The 20163-nt window shown below is 41.7% G+C and overlaps 1 protein-coding gene across 1 annotated transcript in view; it reads left to right on the plus strand.

Moving 5' to 3' along the window:
* The window catches only part of KCNU1 (potassium calcium-activated channel subfamily U member 1), a 52063-nt gene that overhangs the window by 19363 nt on the left and 12537 nt on the right, over positions 1 to 20163 (plus strand). The window contains exons 19-22 of the mRNA XM_067312274.1: positions 1977 to 2076; positions 15057 to 15156; positions 18160 to 18384; positions 18870 to 19047. Coding sequence (XP_067168375.1) covers positions 1977 to 2076; positions 15057 to 15156; positions 18160 to 18384; positions 18870 to 19047 — 603 coding nt within the window. The remainder of the gene's footprint in view (positions 1 to 1976; positions 2077 to 15056; positions 15157 to 18159; positions 18385 to 18869; positions 19048 to 20163) is intronic.

The raw sequence follows: 20163 nt of genomic DNA on the forward strand, positions 1-20163 counted from the left end.
TTTCCTCAGACAACCACCCTCCCCACCAGGACCTGGTCAAGCAGTGAAAGTAAATGAGAGCATTTCCCCCTGTTCTCCCTCTCTGAAACATCTCAGAGCTACCCTGAGCAGTCAGGCCCTGCACAGATTGTTCACAGTGACCCGGAGAGTGTGGTGAAGGCTGGAACTGAACCCAGCTCTACTGAGTTAGCCAAGTATCTTGGTTTAGAAAACTAAAAGAGTTTTCTCAGTTCCTTATTAGTCCCCATGTGGGACAGACTGTTTTTGAATTTTCATCCTCTGACCTGGCTTACAATACTTTCGTTACGCTTGACCTAGAGGGATTGACTGTGGCACATGGTGCTGTCAGAGAGCTCCCTCTTTATCCATCAAACTCCCACCTCACTGAACACAGGGCTGTAGAACGAGCTATCCTGTTACCAAGACTAAGTGCACCTGCTTTTAGCACATCAGTGTAGAGCAGGTTATTAAGGTTGACAAATCACCCATTCAGAGAGATGTCCCTTTTTGTGCCTGGGTATGTTTAGAATCAGTAGCTGTTTCGTATGGGTTAGTATGGTTAGGCAGTAGTTATGACACCACAAGGAAGCGAAGGGTGTATGGGATGGTTCACCTCTGAGACTGCGAGATAGAGATGTGTGTTCGAATGTTCCTCCAGTCCAACATTCCCTTCCCCATCTGTATGTGTTGGACATGTTTGGACAAATGTGACATGGAGAGCTTTGCTGCGCCTTCTGTCAAATGTTGACACAGGGAGGAATGCAGATTAGCAACAAAGATACAGACCAGGGGAGTGGAGTGTGAGAAATAGCATGATGCATCCTGAACCTGCTGCATCACTGTGAAAAGCAGGAGATTGCAGGTAGGCTTTGGTGCTCTTAAAAATCTCCAGAGTTGCTTCTGTACATCTCAAATCACTACTGGGTGTTATAAAGCTGGGCTTAATGGCCCATGACCTCAGAATTTGGCCCAGAAAGGACCAGATCAAATGTCAGTGAAAAGATGTTCCAGCTGTTAAATTGCTACTCTAGGATTTGGAAAACTTGAGCTCATTTTCTTGATCTGATTCCTCAGACTTGATCTGGGACTTTAGGCCACTTAGCGTTTCTGAATTTTGGTTTCCTGATGGGAAAGTGAGGAAGCTAACATGAGTTTGACTCACAGAGATGCTATGGGAATAGAGACATAAAAAATTGCAAGTCACTCATGATAATTAAGAAGACAGCACGGATTCTGTGGATGAACTCTTGCTACCCTCTGACTTTTCTCATGTGGAAGGACATGTTTTCTTTGAGCGCTTAGAGCATGCCTTCTCCCCTGCAGGACCAGGACTCCCCCCACCACACACACACCTTCAGGACAGGCCCAGCCCCAGGACCCCCCTGCAGCTTGGTCCCCCTTGCCTTCAGGACCAGCCCTGGGCCCCCGTTTTCTAAGATAACCTGTTATTCAGTCTAGTCAAGAATGTTTCTCTTTCTTTCTCGTGCAAAATGAGAGAGAACAAAGGTCGTACAGATCACGAGTGTGTGTTATGTTGTAGAATACCTTGGTTATGTGTGGTGGGTGTAAGTTTCCTTCATCCGTTTGTCCACCTGGACAAGAGACAAAGGTCTCATTCATTTGGGGGAAAAACTCAGCAGTTTTCAATGAGTTTCACTTTTAGCTTCTGCATTCCAACAAAAGAACCTCACAAAGAAAAGGAGTCCCCTTTGGAACGAAATGCTGCATTAAGTGTGTAGCATTCACCACTTTTAAGACTATTATATGCATACTAGATAGAACTGCTGTTTTATAATGCTGTACTATATTTCTGGGCAGTTGTATGGATAACTGGTTACTCAGGACTTCTTTGTCTAGCCTTTTTGAAGCCCTCACAGAATCCTCAAATGGCATAGTAGCCATTTGCAGCCACAGTCTAAATGCAACTGAGGGCTATACAAAAGGAAGCCAATTCTTTTTCATTGCCTTTGTTTCAGAGAAACTGAAATTCTATCAAGAATCGCTGCGTATTTCAGATGGACATCCTGCAAAGTCAAGGTCCTTTGGGGTTCTTCCACCTCTGAGTTTTGTTGATGGGTAAGAAATACAGAGCTGTATGTGCTGAGCAAGCATTTCCTGGACTTACTGTGTGGAAAGTGGGAATGGCAGGGTGTGCCTGTTCCCTAATTCCGCTATTGTTAGTGGTTGTGGCTGCAGTGGATGGTTTATGACTTCTCTCTGCCTTGATTAATTGAACAGCCTGGAAAAGCATAACTTAGGCTTGTGTGTCCAAATCTTTGGCCCCACAGCTCATACCCTCCTGCAGGCTCAAAGCCTGTGAGCATCTATGAGATGCTGTGAAGTCCTGATGCCAGTGTGGAGAAATAAGGGGAAGGAGAAGGAAGGGATTGATGAACCTCACAGAAGTGTTCATTGCCTTCTAGACGGAAGCCCAATGACACCATCGCTGAACAGCTGAATCATGAGCATGTTTTATTCTGCTGCTACTTCTGAGAGAGCAGAGGGGAGGCAAGGGCAGCTGCTGGGGTGGGAACATGAACAGCCAGTGCTGAGATTTGCTCATCGCTCAGATACTTAATTTCTATGTGGTCATGGCAGCAATCTGGAAGAGTCGCAAACTCTGGCATGCCCTAAAAGAAGTTTGCTCTAAAGCCAAATGGAGACCCAAGAGAAATCACACCCTACAGCCTTTCTCTCTAGCATTAGTAATGCTGGAGAAGGCTTTTCTAGGCTGCATATCTAAATTCTTCCTTGGCTGGAGGAATCTGATTCCCAGCAGAGTTCAGTAAGTAATGGCAGAGCATAGTCATCTGTTTTCTAAGGCAAGGTGTGAATTGCAGAATTCATATCCACAGTGTAGTTAACTTGCTGAGCAGTCCAGTTGACTTTCAGTGGGACTCCTCATAACCTGAGCTGCTCTATTCAGCATAAGGAGGGGTGTCGTAGTCTGATACTGAGCTGTCAGTAGTAGCAAGCTGTTACGCTTTTCCAAACCACCCACTAGAGAGGGTGGCAGGACACGTTGGCAAACTGTTATACTAGAATTTGTAGGGCGTAGACAGGAACCTAGAAGTGGAGGGGAGATGCACAAATTAGCATTTCTTACCTTGTTTCTACTTGTATGCAATTTACAGGCACCATAGAGCTAAAGAGGCTTAATAAATAAAGCCCCCAACCCTCCACAACCCTATTTTGTGCTTCGGCAGCAAAGGCAAATGTCAGCACGGCACGGAGTCTAAGATCTCCTCTGGAGAGCTTTGCATCTTAGCAGCTGTCCCCAGTGCGTACAGGGTATCAGGACAATAAAATGTTGCTTGAAGCTGCTGCCCTACAACCAATTAGGTCAGCTGAAAAAATTTGGCTGGCATGGTAAATACGTACATGTGTACTGTTATATTGTGCTGACTTGTTAAATATAAGTGAAAGCATAATTAGATTTATAATGTGGCCCTCCCCCTCCTCATGCCCAGTAACATAATTTACCAAAGGGGGAAGGAAAAAAAAAGTCCTCACAACCTGCTGAAATATCATTATTAACATACGCATGAAAAGTCAATTATGCCAGAGGGAGGTATTTAAGAGAAGTGAGTTTCCATACTCTGGGATTACACCTTGGGGATTATATATTTCTTACTTATTTATTTATTTTCCCTGAGATCTCTGCTGCTGCTTAGCAAGGTACAAAAATCTTACTAGGAGATGATCTGAAATCCCTTAAAGACATGGCCAAATATCAGATAAATAATTGTTCCCTTCCCCACCAAGATTATCCCTCCTCACCATATCATAAAGATGCTATATTCTAGCCAGTCAGGGCAGGTATGTTTTCTGGTGTTTAATTTTAAATGCCACCAGGGACTGGTCTTCCACCACTTCCCTGGGGAGGAAGTTTTACAGTGTTGTTATTATTAGTTGCAGTATTTATTATTTGTATTATAGTAGCATCTTGAGACTTCTACTGGAACTGAGACCCCATTAGGCTGGATGCTGTATATGCACATAGTAAAAGACAGTTTCTGCCTTAAAAAGCTTGCAGTCTAAATAGAAAGGGCAGACAAAGGGTGGGAAGGCAAAGGGAAGTAGAAGAGGTGAAATGAGATATCTAAAGTCTTGGAGCAAACCTGCACAATGCTAAATATAGCTGTTTTGAGGCTGACTCTTCATAACAAGCTTAGAGGTTTCAAATCAATCCCATATCCTTTTTTATTATTATTTAAACCAAAAATAGAATTGGATCCAATTGCTTGTTTTCAGATTAAAGCTGAAGTTTCCCACCTGGGATGTTTAGCCCAGAGAAAAGCTAACACTGACCCTTTGTATTCCAATGGTTAGGATAGTGGCCAAGGGGAGCTCCAAGTTCAGATCTCTTCTGTGTTTAATTTGGGATGGTAAACTGTGATCTGAACCAAGGAGAGCAGGCATTTCAACATAAGTTTCATTCTGAGAGCCCTCTGGGTAGACAGTGTGGATTACTTCCTCTGTGTCTAGCAGGCAGGGCTTCCAAATTGACTTGGGTACCTATCCCCTCCCACCCTTACAGGTTCCTTTGAAAATTTTCATTAATCAGGAAGTTTAACCAGCTAAATACTTAGTCATTAAATACCCATTTTTTTTAAACAGAAATTTACATCTAAGGCTTTGAGATGAGATTTGCATGTGGGATAGTTGATGAAAAATTTAATCAAACCAGAATACATGAAAATTCAATGTCTAGTGAGAAGGAATTGGACATGGCCTGTTATAAGACTCAAAACACATACTTGGTCCAGGCCTTGCTAATATTTCTGGTGTCCTAGAGTATTTTAATGAAAGATATCTTCCATTGTACTGCACACACTCAACTCATTCCTCACTTTTTTTTTCCACATGAAAAGCAGCAGATCTCTGTATCCAGGGAAAGAACTTAATTAGCATCATTAAAAACAAAAACAAAACAACAAAACAAACAAGACCTATAAAGCTGGGCCAGAAGTGAATGCATAAAAACCTGTTAGGATTCCTCAAGCACTTCTGAGCCCCTGCATCGATACACTTGCTTTACTAGTCATGGTTTTTCCCCACATTCTTGCCTAAGGCATGACAAATTTAATGGTGTGTGTTTTGCTGAATTGTTGACTCTTGTTTTTCATTCCTGCTAAGCTTCTCATGAGGCACAAAAGAATGTTTGTGAGCAAGGCTCCATGTGTACCCAGCACTGCAATGTCTCCTTCCCTTTTGTCTTGGTTAAGAGTCACTTCAGTCAAGCAAAGGATTAATAAAACCTGAATTAGATGAAAGGGGAAAACAGGTTAGAGAACCAAGTTTTAGCTCCCCCTTAATTGAAACTTATCTAGTGCCTGGATAATTGCTCATAAATACCTGCTGAGTTGCCAAGCCTACGTTAGGGCTTGTCAGTCTTTAATAAATCTTAAAGACTTAAGATCTTACTCTTTGATGCAACCCATCACTTCCCAATCCAAAGGTAGGGCAAAACAAAGCAGTAATGCTAAGCACTCTAGCTCAGCTAATCTGGCAGAATGCATCACGATCTTTATAAATGTGTGAGAAGGGCTGTGCAAGAGCTCCCGAAAAGGTCATTGGTATTTTTGGAGCAATAAATCATGGAGGGAAAGATTTGCATTTTGGCTGTATAAAATCCAGGGCTGGATTAGAGAGAGAATACTTTGCAGTAATATTTCTCTCCTGACTTGTTTTATTAGCTTCCTTTAAACATGTTACATTATTGCTTATAGAATTTCATTTACTTGGATTGGCAGCTTGATAAATATGTCTATTGGCGATGATTTGGATTGCTCTGGGCATTAATATTATTAAAACCTGTCACAAGGAAATGTCTGAAAGATGACTTACTGTAAAGATTACAGCATGAAATAAATCATACAATGGTATTTGTTACCGTTTATGGCCTCTTGGAGCCGAGTCAATCCCTTTTTATGTTGCATTATTTTTCAAGTTTTTATAGCCTTACATTATATATCGCTGTCAGAAATGAACAGATGGGGTGTCAAACACGAGCCTTCTGAATAATTCCCACCCTCGGGTTATTTGTATGAAGGACAAGTGTAAAACTGTGTTCTCAAGAAAAGGGAGATAGATAGAGGTGGAGAAAGTGTTGTTACAGTGAGCAAGATCCCTTTTGTCAGCAGGCACATTGTGCTTTTGATCACTACCTGATATTTATGCGACAGGGTGGGGGCTCTGTGGAAAATTTAGCAGTCTCTGTTGGCATAGTGAAAACCTCACAAGTTAGACGAGTTTTACGTTCCTTCGGTTTTACTTTTATTCCTAGAATGGAGGAGACATGGAGGGGGTGTTCTGGGTGATAGCCAAACCTCAGAGGGTTCGTAGAAACGTGGAAAAGTGTGGATACCTCTAGGTACCTCTCAAACACTGCAGTGGAGGAGTACTAAAAAGAATCCCTCTGAAGCTCCACAAAGGGCATCTCTGGAGTTTGGGAGGCTCAAGGAAGAAGATGGGTATTTTGGACACTGGCAATCTGTGAACTGATGTTAAGCAGGGGGCTCCTCTAGGAAGACGAGATACTATTTTCCATTCCACTTTTTGTTGTGTTGGGGAGTCCCATATTTCTTGTTGTGTATTTCTGAGAAGTCCTTGTCAGTGTCATGGTGACAGATTAGATGGATTGATAGTTAGATATCATGAGCTGGTAAATACACATGCAGTTAATTAGATTTATCTGTGTTAGAAAATTCAGATGGGAGACATCCATCCATGCATATTCTTCTCTATACTTTCTCTCTCTGAATCTCCAGCCCCCAGAATCTTGCACAGGTACACAGAAAATAAATCGGCATTATTTTTGGAACATAACTCTTCTTTGTATAAAAGAATCTTTAAGCCACCCTAATAAATTGTTCTGTCGACGCGTAGTGGCTGAGTCTTGCTCACAGGACAATGAGGTCTTTTTGATCTTCGCTGAAACTCACATAGCCAGTAAGGCTCAAGGATCAGTGCACGGATCAGATACTTTAGTGGAGCCTTGACACACAAAACCCACTGGCAAACACCTTGCACGGTGTGCAAAATCTGCCCAAACTTGCTTTGTATGGACTGCCTTGTCTCTTTGCATGAAAACCCAGTCTGTTTACTGGCATTGAAGTGACAGGTTCCCCCCCACCACCAAATCCTTAATAAGCAAAAGCATACTCCGTTTGGGCTTTGAATTTCTAAGACATCCCAGGACATTGGGTTGGAAGGCTAAAATTCTTACCCCATCATAGTCACTGGAGATGGTGCTACTAACTCTAAGGGCACTCTTCTTTCATCAGTGATTTATTTCTTGATTGAATTTCTGCTGAATCTTGTCTATGGGCTTCCTTTTGTTTCCTTTTAGAGAGCAAAACATTCAAAACACTAGATATGAAAAAGTCTCAGCCCTTGCCCTTAAATATAGTATTTTTGTTAACTTCAGTTTGTATTCACACTCACTGTATTTAGGCAGTTAAACTCCCTGTTATTTTAGCTAGCCGCCATTCTTGATGACTTTAACCAACCAGTCCAAAGTTTATTCCAACTTCTCTCTAAAACTCTCTTCCCTTTTATTCACATGCCTTTCTTCTTTCTCTCAGGCTTGCCATTGTTGTCAGAGAGCCTTATCCTTTGTAGTTTCTACCTCTTTCAGTACTTAACAGTCTCTTTCTATGTCTCATGTGAAAATATACCTTCTCTCTTTTCACCAGGCCCTTGACGCACATCTGTAATCAAGCTTGTATAAGAGTTTTGGGGATTCACATTCACCATGTAAAGTACAGTTGTACTGCACATTGTACCTGGAGTTGCGCCCACCTGTATATACTAATCCCATTCCACGTTATACAATAGTATAATCACTTAAAGAATTTGCATGACTGATTGTGTGAGTTCTGAGTGCATAAGGATAAGTTTCATAATTAGCTTTCCCTGTGAACTTGTGCAAACCAGTCTATTTATAATTTGGTCAGCTCCTGATTTTTAATGAGGGTGCTGAGAGTGACTGAAGCCTCTGGCAGCATGCATTTCATATTTTAATTACCCACAGTAATTCTGACAATTACACCGATGTCATAAATCACATCATAATGACCCATTTAAAAAAAAAAAAGCATATTTAATGACTGGATGGGGATTTGAATTAAACAGGTATGCAGGGGCTTAACAAGGAGCCAAAAGCTCCAGAGAGTTAAGATTCTTCCACATCTTTTTGTTGAACTATGGCTCTAGCTGGTGAAGAAACTTGGTGCAGAGTTTCTTTCACAGGCCAAAACCTGATCTCCTCAGCAGGGCATTATAGGATTACTTTCCATGGGATGAAATCCAGTCCTATGTGCCAGGCCAGAACTGGACTTCTGTGTGATTCGGGCCTTGGAAGCTAATGGGCCATTCTGAGCTCTGTCACTGACTCTAGGAGACTTTAGGCACTCACTTACCCTTGGCAAAGCTAACACAGTAATCGCAAGCATCCCTGCATCTCATGTAATCATAATTCTTTAGCTAATTAACTTGAGTTTTGGTAGGAATAGCATAGAGCTACTGCTGACATATTTTTCTATTTTAGCTGGTAGCTTTTGTTACCCTGTCCACGGTTTAATGAAATTTAAGCTCTTCCATCTCTCATGTGGTGCGTAATGCCCTCATCACTAACCACTGGTGGAAAGGGAGAGTAGTAAAGTGAGGGCCAACAGCGCATTGCTTCCCTAGCATTTCCTCCTTAGGTTGTTCCTTCGACAGTGTAACCGTATGCCACCTCTTACAGAGACCTGAAATGACAGGGCTGGACTAGATTTCACAAACATGTGCGTGTAAGACCTCTGAAGAGCAGAGTGCACAGATTAGGGTACCGGTTCAAATATAATGCGAAATAATGCAGTGCTCCCCAGCATTGTCTTATTACCCAGCTGGGTCCTGCCTCCCTGATTTTGGCCCTTAGTGAAAATTACTTCTGTTGTTTAAGATCTTGACTAAGCCAAGTTCTGTTCTTTAGATTATTTTGCTATTAATAACGTCACAATAAGTGGGTGGAAGTAGCTAATAGCTCTAAGCCACAAATGATCCCAAATGTTCCCAGTCTCTGCTCTCCTGTAAACCTTGACAGATTGGGAGTGCTTAGTAAAACATTGTAACACTCAACACGCATTTACAAGACAGCGATCTGTCCCATGACGGCTTCCAGATGTGTGAGTGTGTGCAATTTCATAATTCAAGAGCAGATTCTGTTGCCCTCTGCAGATCCCCCATCAGGCTGTTCATAAACACTGCTTATAATTAAATTAGCCCACTAACTAGCCATGCAAATTTTGATAAGCAGTGACCAAAAAAAATAAAAAGAGGGAACTGTCGAGATGCTTTCAAAAAATGACAAGGTTGTCTTCAGAGATTATTTGTCATTATGATAAGATTTGTTTTTCCCTTCCCGTCTGCCAAATTCCACTTTGTCCCTTTGTACATGACAGCAGTTTTCAGGTTTTAATCTAATAATTAGGAGCTGAATTTTGCCACCCTTGCTCAAGCTGTCTGCTGTCTTACTCTCTGAACAGCCTTTCTGGAATCAAAGCAAGCAGCTATCCTCTGTGTGGGTAGCAGGATCAGGCTTTATCTTCTAAATCCAGCCTGTCCCCAGCCCAACTAGCAATGAAAGAACAAAAGCGTGTACACACACATGTGCCTGCAAAGGGGAAGAAGGTGGATTTTATCTGGCCCTCCTGTGACCTTGGAAAGGAAGACAGGGCACTTCACCAAAGATTTCACAACAGAGGCTATGAATAATAAGCTGTTGTTTTCTGTCAGAAATAATGGCTCATAGCTCTGGCACATGAGATCTGCCTGCAGAAGGAGTATCTAGCTTCCCCATGATAATTGTGCTATATTAATTTGTGAAAGTGCTGAAGTTATTACACCTGGTTTGTATCTATGGCTGAACACCATGTCCTTATATAGTAAAGCGTTAGCTGAGGGAGGTGGTTAGGGTGGAGGTTGAATGAGGAAATGCAGAGTAGATAATGAGCAGAAGTTTTGGAGTTTTTTTATATGTCACTCTAGGATTTCTTTAATGGTGAAATGGACCCATAAGAGCATCTAGATCACTGTTGAAACAGTCCAGTCCAGTGATCCCTATGTACTCTGAATTTCTCCAGTGTTGCCAGCTCTTCAGATTTTGCCGCACGTATATTAGGAGTTCTTCTTAACGTACAGCACCTAAAGTCCTGTTACTATTTGAGAATCCTGCCTCCATTTTTAAATGTGGTGTAGTGCAGCACTTATTAGACTAGGACCCTAACTTCAGCCTATTTGTGTGTTTTGTAAGTCCCAGTGCCTGCATGTCTCTTTCCATCCTCTGTTTCTTAGTTCAACCTTTGTTGTTCATATTTACAACTCTAGGTAAAGCAAGAGTTCCTAAATTTAGTGGGAGGCTAGGTATTGCTGCAATATAAATGATAGCTACCAACTATTTTTATTTTAGTGATTCCTATACAACCACACTGACTTCACTAGGATTACATGTGTGTTGCTTAGGGGCAGATTTGGTTTGGTGGATGTAATTAAAAAAAAATTTAACTACTCATTTTTAAGATTGGTTTTACTTGTTGCCTGATGTATTTGTTAATTATTGGATGGAATAGTCTAAATTATAACATTTTGCAATGACGCAAAGTACCTCTGAGTCTATTAATTAATTAAGCCTCACAGTTCCTTGTGAGGTAGGCAAAGCACTTTGATGCATTATGATTAGAGTGATATAATCCATGATGATGAATAAGCCAAGTCCAGACAAGCACCATATTCTCACAGTGCAGGCCTGGGAGTGAGAAAGGGGCTTTGCAGCAGCCTTCTCAGGCACAGGCAATTTTCATTCTGTGTGTGAAACTCCACTCCTCTCTGAAGGAGAAGGTTAACATATGTGCAGATCTGGGAGTGATTCAAAAAACAATAAGAGGATTCCCAAATGGGATGTGAACTGAACAGCCCACATGCCAAGTGTTAAATCATTCACAAGGCTGTGGTACACAGGGACAATGGAATGACGTCAGGGCAATTGTGCCGGTGGGCTGGGGCCTCGCCAGATTCGGCTGTTGGAAAAACCTGCCTGCTTCACTCAGGTGCCAATGGGTGTCTTGTCTCTGGAGACCTCTGTGGTAGCAGCTCACAGATTTTTTCATGTGTGGAGCTTGCTGTGGACCAATGATGCAACTCTTCCAGGCCTTGCTAGTCCTGAGGTGCTTTCTGAGTAGGTCGCTACACCTTTTTCTCTCCCTATGCAAAATTTAGGAGACAAATAATCTCTGAGTCCTGAGGATTTGCTGCTGTTCTGTACTTACAGCATGGAATGCAAATCAAATGAGCACAGACCTCAGTGTGTACACATGACATTCAGACTCACTGTAGCCATGCTCTCCCACAGCAAGGAGTGGAAGAGCTAATGTCAGAAGACTGCAGGCAAGGGATTCAATAGAGCTTTCAAGGCTTTGCAAAGGCATTGTGAAGAATTTAAAGATAGCTTGTCATCAGGAAGTTGTTGGCAGCTAAAGATTTGATAAAAGGACTTCCACTCCCTGCCTTGTAATGCTATAGACAACTGTTAATCACTTATGTTAGTCCTCAAATTAAGTTTGAAACATCTTGGATGTGTCCGACCCTCTTCTAGTGTAGATGAAAGCTGTTATCTACCCTGGTTCATGGAAACATGACTGACTGGTTTATATTAGGTCATGGCCATGGGAGCAGGCAAAGAAGGAATGTTTCACTATGTGGTAGTTCTCTCATTTTGACTCTGGTACGTTGGACTGAGCTGCCATTTTGAATTACATATTAGGTATTGAATTGAGGTTATTTGCAGTGTAAAACCAAATTTCTTTCTGAGTTTAATGTTGGGCCATTGTTGTAATAGACTGGATTCATCTGCAAGTTGGACAGAGGATAGACTGATTACACCAGTGGCTTATGCGTCTGACACCATGAAACAAGTTCAGATGTTCAGCACCAGCTGCTGGGATGACATTTTCAGAAATGCCCGGAGTCCAAAATACCTAGCTCTTTTGAAGAAGTGAGCTCCACTTGTATGGTCTTCGGTAACATGATTCTGTGCTCTTCTGATAATCTGTCCAATGTGAATTAAGTGATGAGAACCTTAAATGAGAATGTGATAGAAAAAAAAGTTCAGTAACACACACATGACAGTGCACAGCATTATGTCAATGAAACTGTTCTGCTTCCAGGTTCATGCAGAACCAACATGGTTAGCTGTGCATCCACAACACAATTAATTTGTGACCTAGATAACCTGCTAATGGCTGTGGTGAGTGACTCTAGCTCAATCAGAGATTACTTCTGTGTCTCTGTAGGGTACTATGCCACATCAGTTCCAGTCCCCACATCTCAAGATCCTCAGAGTCCAGGGCTGGATGATTTACTAGTCTCTTAAGAAAATCAGATTTCTGTGAGGATCATGTAATTTGCAGAGCATATGGCAGAAGGAACCCTTAACTAAAGAATGGTTTGCTAAATCAGAATGTGCTTGTCTTTGGCAAGGTGGATGCCTTTATGATGAAGTGGGTTTCCTGCTGTCTCTTCCCTCCCTCTCCTACTTGAGGGATCCAACAGGTGTTTCCTCCAAGGCATGTATATTTCCCATAATATTAGAATGAAGAGATGTCATTTCTGACAGGTTGTGTATATAGATGATGGCTTTATTATGATAGAGATATATACACTGATTGATTGGTAGAGCTGAGTTAAGTAAAGAAAGCTTGTGAGAAAATAGTCTCCAACTTGCCAAAATAACGTTTAATCATTGGCCAAGACATTCATTATCTGAGGAGGGGGAGAAGTGTGGCTAATGGATACAATTGCCTGCAGTTGGCACAGGGCTACACAGTCACTGCAGAGATTTAAGGGGTACTGCTCCCCTTTCCTTCCAGCTTTGTACTAGCTTGTTAAATTCAGGAGAGCCAGTTTGAAGCTTCTCCCTACTCCTCATTAGAGAGACAAAAGGACCTTTCATTTAGCTGAAGGGTGGGTAATTCAAAGCTGATCAGAAATGCTTCATGCAGTGTGCAGTTTGCCTGTGAAAATTCTTGCCACAGTTGCTCATGAGACCAAAAATACTGTAAGTGGCAGAAGAGGAAGAGCAACAGGCATAGGTAGTGTGGTGGCCTCAGCTGTGGTTTGTGAACCTCTGGAGGTCGGTGGATTTCAGCTAAGGGGCCTGGGAAAAGATTGGAAGCCTCCTGGCTTGATAGAGCCAGGCTGTGAGAGGAGCAGAGCTGTCATGAGCCGTTTAGCACCCTGTTTTCCATTTGCTCTTCTTTTCTTTTCCTCCAAGCTAGTTCCAGCTGCCAGTGCCTGCTGCTCTTGCCTCCTCTTCAGCAGTAGCAATGCAGTAGCCAGTGTGTGCAGATACATTTCTTGTTCTTTGGTGCCTTTCTTGCTTGAAAGGAAAAATTTCCTACATTTTCCATCAGGCGTAGCTTGCATCTTGCTTTGGATTGTCTGGTGTTTGCCCTCATTAAAGATTAGATGGTACTTGAGTTGGATCTACTGTAGGCAATCTCTGTATTTCTAACCTTGCAGTAGTGTGGATCGAATAGAGATAGGAGGCACTGCAGTGCTGGAAAGACCAGTTCCTAGGTTTGGGATTACAATCAAACACAGCACATGTCGTGAGCATATTGCAGAAGAGGCTTGTGAGCAAGCCTTGGCAAGAGTCAGTCATTATGGTTTTTCTCAGTGCCATTAATAGACCCTTTGTGGCTTTTGTATTTTGTGCTGATTTTAGGATAGGTGAACAAGGTAACCTATTGTAGTATAAGCAGTCCTGGGATTTGTTATTAGTCACTTAGCTAAAGACCTGGGGAGCTAGCAGGAACTGCAAGAAAGTTCTGGCCTGGTCTTTGATGAGATCTCACATAGAAAGGAAGAGATTCTGCATCTATGCTGCAGTTACTGAAATAACTGTGGCTTTTAATTAGTTATCCTGGGTATGAGTTAACCGTATTGCCATAGTACCATGGAATTTGGCACAAACTGCAAACCTCTCCTCCCCCCCATGTTTGCAAAAATGGGCAAATTCTCAGGTTACTCGCTGCAGCGCTAAGCCTAGTACCAGCATAAATCAGTCTATACAGGGCACCATCTAGATCTGCCTTGCAAGCATCATAATGAATGATACCTTCCCCCTCTCCTCTCTGTTAATCTTATCTCACTTGATACTGCATAGGCAAGGTAAGGACAAATTGGACAAGAAAAACAAAGACAGGACCATACACATCTCTAGTCATACAGCTTCACTGAGGCTGTTGTGTTCAATGTATTTTGTAATTCTAGATGGCAAGTCTCAGTTATCATTGCTATTTCAGTTACAGAGTTCAAATAAGCTTTGCTCCAGAGTCAGCTGTCCAAGGTTGATTCTACAAACAGTAAAGCTGGAGAGATGGTGTTGAGCAGATGGCTTATCCAACAGGTTTCAAGTCTTTTTCTGTTCATGCTTGGATCATGAGCAGACACCAATTCTTCCATAATCCATTGTTTGATCTGTAGCAGTCCTCTGAAACAGTTCAGTGTTCAGAGTAGCTTCTAATTGAATAGCTCTTGTTTCACATGGTCTTGTTACTGCTTCTGGACTAGCACAGTGCTCACAAACACAGCTGCATATCTGAAATCTGCCTCTGAGACTATCCTGCAATATGGGTCTAATTTAAGTCCCTGAAGACAAGGGAAAAATTCCTGCTGACTTCTTTTTTTCTTAATCAAGACCATGTTTATGTAAGTATTGCTCTAATGAATATCCCCACTGAAGAACTCTTTGCAGTATATTTTTCCTTATATTTGTCCAGCTCAACTGACATATTGCAAAGGAATTACTCCACCACACAACACTTTTTGCCCCATTTTGTCATGGTTATGCACAATTCATATACAACCGAATTTTCCTTGCCACTGTGGGATGTGAAAGCTACGAGGTAAATAAAGAGGGTTTCTCAGCAGCAGATGAAGAGATGATATAAACTGTAGTTGCCACTGATCAGAGGTTGTTCTTTAGCTGATCAGTTGCTCTCTCTGTTTAGGGATTTGGATGTCCAAGGAGAGGACAACAGCAGAGTCATCCTAGACTCAACAGGAAGGTTCCACTGGTGCGATTCCGTTCCACTGCAGGAGGCTCTTCTGGTAGGTGTGGTGTATTTGTCTTTGGGACCCTCACTTGTCTTCTTCCTTGTTCTCCTAGGAATAAGCTGGGTCTCCACAGCATTGATCTGGGTGAAGGGCACAGCGCTCTCTAGTTTACTGTTGTTTATTTAACAGTGTTACCTTAGCCTCTGTCTAACTTTGACCTCATATGCAAAGCTAAGAGACAGACTTTGCCCTGGAGAAGACAGACTGAGGGCTATTACCCAATTTTTCAGGAGTGAAAGTATAAAGTATCTTGACCAGGGTCACATAGAGACTGTCACACTGATGGGAGCTGAAGGCTCATTCCAAGGCCACATTCCTTTGTAATTTAGGTGGTAACCTGGGAACAGAGAAAGATCTCCAAGGTAACAAGGGATCAGTAATGCCTTCCATGTTCATCTAAAGCAGGGTGGGCCTCCTATCTCAGAAGAGGATCTCAGCAGATGGACAAAAGAGGGACTGATTGACACCTATTTTGCTTTTAAATTTTGTAAAGTGTTTTTTGACCTTTGTATCCCTGACATTATTGATCCGAATAGCTTTAAGACTGTTTGGTTTGTTTCTTTAATGTAAGTGTTTAATCCTTAAAAAAACAAATCCCATCTAGAAGTGGCAGGTTGTACTCAGAGCTGCCAGAGAGCTGAGAGTAGGCAACCAAATCTTGCAATGAGGTGATCAAAGATTTCATCAAAAATACAGAATGTTCAAGCTGTTCTGCCAGCTGGGAGACTTGTAGCAGGCTGGAATTCATGCTGCTTGAAATGCTGCAGCTTCCTTCCAAGCAAATAAAAGGACCCTATTGCCCAGCAACCTCCAAAATAGGATTAGTTGTTACAAATGGGCAAATATCCCAATAGAACTGGAAGCTCAGCTCAGAGAATTGAAGGGTAATGTTTTGAAAAGATCTTACAGGCCTGCTTACATGAGCAAAAAGCTTGCAACAGCTAGTGTGTCCTAATTCCCCATGTGCCACTTTTGTACTGTAGTGAGCGTTTTTGTGCACCTAAGGTAGACTGTGCAAGAGTCTCTTTTTGAGGATTAAAAATGTCCACAAAGGAAATTAGAGCATAGTAACTATTGCAATGCACATTTGTGTAGTATCTTCTTTTACAAGGAGATTTCTGGGACAGGCAGGCCCTCAAAAACTTGGGAGTTTAAGATGCATTTTCAAAAGTGAATTGGGGATTTGACAAAGTCCCAGAATGTGCTTCAAGCTTTTAAGAGCTATATTTTTTAAGTTGTTTAGGTGCCTAAAAGTGCAAGTGTACCCCCATGGGATTTTTCATGAAACCTCAGCATTTCATTGTTTGGAAAGCATGGAAACTTAAATACATATACCTTACAAAAAATCCCCCTTGATGCCTGTATAGAACTCAAGGCATCGAAGCGCATCTAAAAGTATGATCTTCTTTGACTTTTGCACAGGGCTTATTCTTAAATCATTTAAATGTTTTGCAGAAATGTTACCCTTCGTCTAATACTACATGGATGTTTGAGACCTCATGTAATAATTTTTCCTTGACCTCACTAACAAGTAATAAAGTTGGTCAGATATGACCAACTTCTTTGCCCCAGGTTGGAAAGAAGGCATAAGTCCTTTAGTAGTATCCTCAAAATGGTTCACCTGTCCCCTTCACTATTCTGCTCATTCACTATTCTCACTGCTCCTGTTGATCTTGTAATTGCATATTTCCTCTGCAGGTTTCAGCAGTAATAGTTTTTCCAATTGTTCCTATAAAATAAGCTATAAAATAAATTGTGTTTTTAATTGTTTAGCTTCATTTCAGCAGACTAATCGTTGGACTTTAGGCATGTTACATTAAATACAGCTAAAGGTTTCATTATTCAATTTAATCTAATCTAATTAGTTAGAGACAATCATTTAATTTGGTTATGATTCTAATCTCTCATCAGGAAACTTCCCCTGACAAAGTCCCTTGTTTCTCTTTGAAAAGAATACTGCCAGCACATGAATATTGCAGGGGTGTGCTGATCCCACAGTTCCTGGCTGGTTAATGTGGACATTAATGTGGTGCCTCTGACAAGACTGGTTTGGCTAACTGGTCATACCACCTAACAATCGTGAGAAACCACACTAAGCACTACTTGCCCCCCAGTACTATATTTTCCCAGAATACATCTGAGAAGCATGATCAATTAGCCAGGAAAAAAAAACACCAGGCCAAAGCAGTTATTCTGCTTCTAGCATCAAACTAATATCTTGGCCTCCTTTTACAATTTTGACACTTTATGTCAACATTTATGAAATTTTCACTTCTGTAAGATAAGCTTGGATTCCAAATACTTAAGAGGAAATGCTTCGTTTTATATGTAGTCCTGTTCTACCCAAAGATGTTACACAGCTAAGAAAGAATAAGTCTTTCTAATTGAAGAGAAAAAAATAAAATATACCTCGCAGCTGGTTTAGCAGAATTCTCTCTACTCAGCCCTGGTGAGGCCACATCTGGAGTACTGTGTCCAGTTCTGGGCTCCCCAGTACAAGAGGGATGTGGCACTACTGGAGCAAGTCCAGCGGAGGGCTACAAAGATGATTAGGGGACTGGAGCATCTCTCTTATGAGGAAAGACTGAGAGAGCTGGGCCTGTTTAGCACAGAGAAGAGAAGGCTGCGGGGGGATCTTATCAATGTGTACAAGTATCTGAAGGGAGGGTGTCGAGAGGATGGGACCAGACGTTTTTCAGTGGTGCCCAGCAACAGGACGCGAGGCAACGGGCACAAACTGAAACACAGACAGTTCCGTCTGAACATGAGGAAAAACTTCTTGACTGTGAGGGTGACAGAGCACTGGAACAGGTTGCCCAGAGAGGTGGTGGAGTCTCCTTCTCTGGAGATATTCAAAACCCGCCTGGAGGCGATCCTGTGCAACGTGCTCTAGGTGACCCTGCTTGAGCAGGGGGGTTGGACTAGATGATCTCCAGAGGTCCCTTCCAACCTCAACCATTCTGTGTGATTCTGTGTGTGATTCTTTTTTAAATTTAGAGTTGCAAGGATGAAGCACTACTGAACCTGCAGAATCACATTTTGGTTTGTGTGTTTGGCGATGCAAACTCACCGCTGATTGGGCTGCAGGACTTCGTGATGCCCTTACGAGCTAGTAACTTCATTTACCATGAACTGAAAGACATTGTTTTTCTTGGGTCTTTGGAGTATCTGCAAAGAGAATGGAAATTTATTCAGAATTTCCCAAAGCTGTGGTTATTCTCAGTAAGAATTTTTTTTGAATATTCTCTCTACCTCTTTCTTCCTTTCTCCAACTTTCATGCACACTTTTAAATACATTTTAAAAGTTCAGTATGTTTCACATGATAGTAGCACAATTCGATTCAAAATAACCAGAATTATCTTGGGCTCAAGACTTGAACTTGAACCCAAGATGTTGTTGAAACACTTCACTTTTCAAATATTTATTTTCTTCTGGGGGAGCCTCAGTGCTCTTTGATTTCCTACAGAAGCACTGAGAAGCTGATCCTGATTGGAAACAGGGAAGTACCCAATAAATTGCAAGATAAATTCTAGACCTGTGAATTTGCTTCTCTGACCAAAGTTGCTCAGACTTTGGAGATGCTTCCAAAATAGATTTGTGCCTGCTGGGTTTGAAAAAGATTTCATGTTCACTTTTCATCTTTCATGTTTGATAATATTCAGCTTTCTCAGATTTCTGCTCATCACTATTTCTTTGATTTTATCAGGGTAGTGCTCTCTCCTGTGCAGATCTGAGGGCAGTTAATGTCCAGCACTGTGCTGCATGTGCCATTCTGTCTTCCAACACCACTGCTTTGAGCAATCCTTCTCTGGTGGATGCAGAAAGCATCCTAGCCACTCTGAATGTCCGATCCATGCAGAGGAAGCCCAGCTCAAGCCCTCTAGGTAAGCATGTTTCCCTTTGCTTGTGAGCATGCTGATGTGATAGAAATGGAGGCTAGAGAAGGGAAGAATGGAAGGGTCACTTGTCACTACTCTGACCCACAGTCTGTCTTTCCTGAATATAAATATATATATGTTAAAAGGGCTGGAAGTCAGTTTTAGCCTAGCTGGATGTACAGCCTAGTCCAGTTTCTGTAGCCAGAGGTATGCAAAGGACTGATAAGGCTAACGTTGCACCTGGAAATTTGCCAGTCCCTCCTGCAAATTCTGAGTGAGGCTTCTAGGTTTCCAGCAGAGAAGTGGTTAGAGGGTAACGGGTAACCAGTGTTGGTAACTCCTGTGTTATCTGCAAAGCAAATTTGAGTGGAGTCTCCTTCCATTCTTCAAAAGGAAAAAGAATGTTGCCTTTCCTTGAGGCTTGAGAGGGCGGGCGCTCTGTTCCCAGAGAAACAGAGCTTGTAGCACAGAAATGCAATGAAAGCAAAAACAACTTCAGCCCAGTATAATATTTATTGTGTCTCTTCCTCCCCTAATGTGGCAAAGGAGCTAAGATTTGTCCTCCTCTTGAGAATGTGGAAGTATTAATTAACCGAAGACGGGCTGAGAAATGGATGGCTCTCCTAAGTGTTTTCCCTATACTTTATTATCATTCAAGGCTTTTAAAACAATGGTTGTGCCAAGGAAAAGATTAGAGTGAGGCAGAGACTGCTTTTTTAAAATAATAACTTGACAAAATAATATCAATATATAATATATACAATCAGAACAGAAGAAGTATGACTTATAAGGGATATTTGAGTAAGAGGTAATTGTGACTTGAATACATTACTTTTTAAGTAATGTATTTATGTCTATATAGATACAAAGATGTATGGAACTCTTTATTGAATGTATATAGAGAGCAGGTAAACAATATGTACTTTATATATGTGTGTGTGTATGTGTGTGTGTATAATCTATGTGTCTTATATGTGTTAGAGCAGAGACAAGCAGACACACGGCTATTTGTGTATTACCACTAACACTGTTTCAGCACATCAGAAACAGTCCAAATACACAACATCTTTTTTCAGGCATGAACAGAAATCAGGATTGCTTGGTCCTCTCTCAGGATCCTCA

This window comes from Apteryx mantelli, chromosome 29 (genome assembly GCF_036417845.1).
Source record: "Apteryx mantelli isolate bAptMan1 chromosome 29, bAptMan1.hap1, whole genome shotgun sequence".
NCBI classification, from domain to species: Eukaryota; Metazoa; Chordata; class Aves; order Apterygiformes; family Apterygidae; genus Apteryx; species Apteryx mantelli.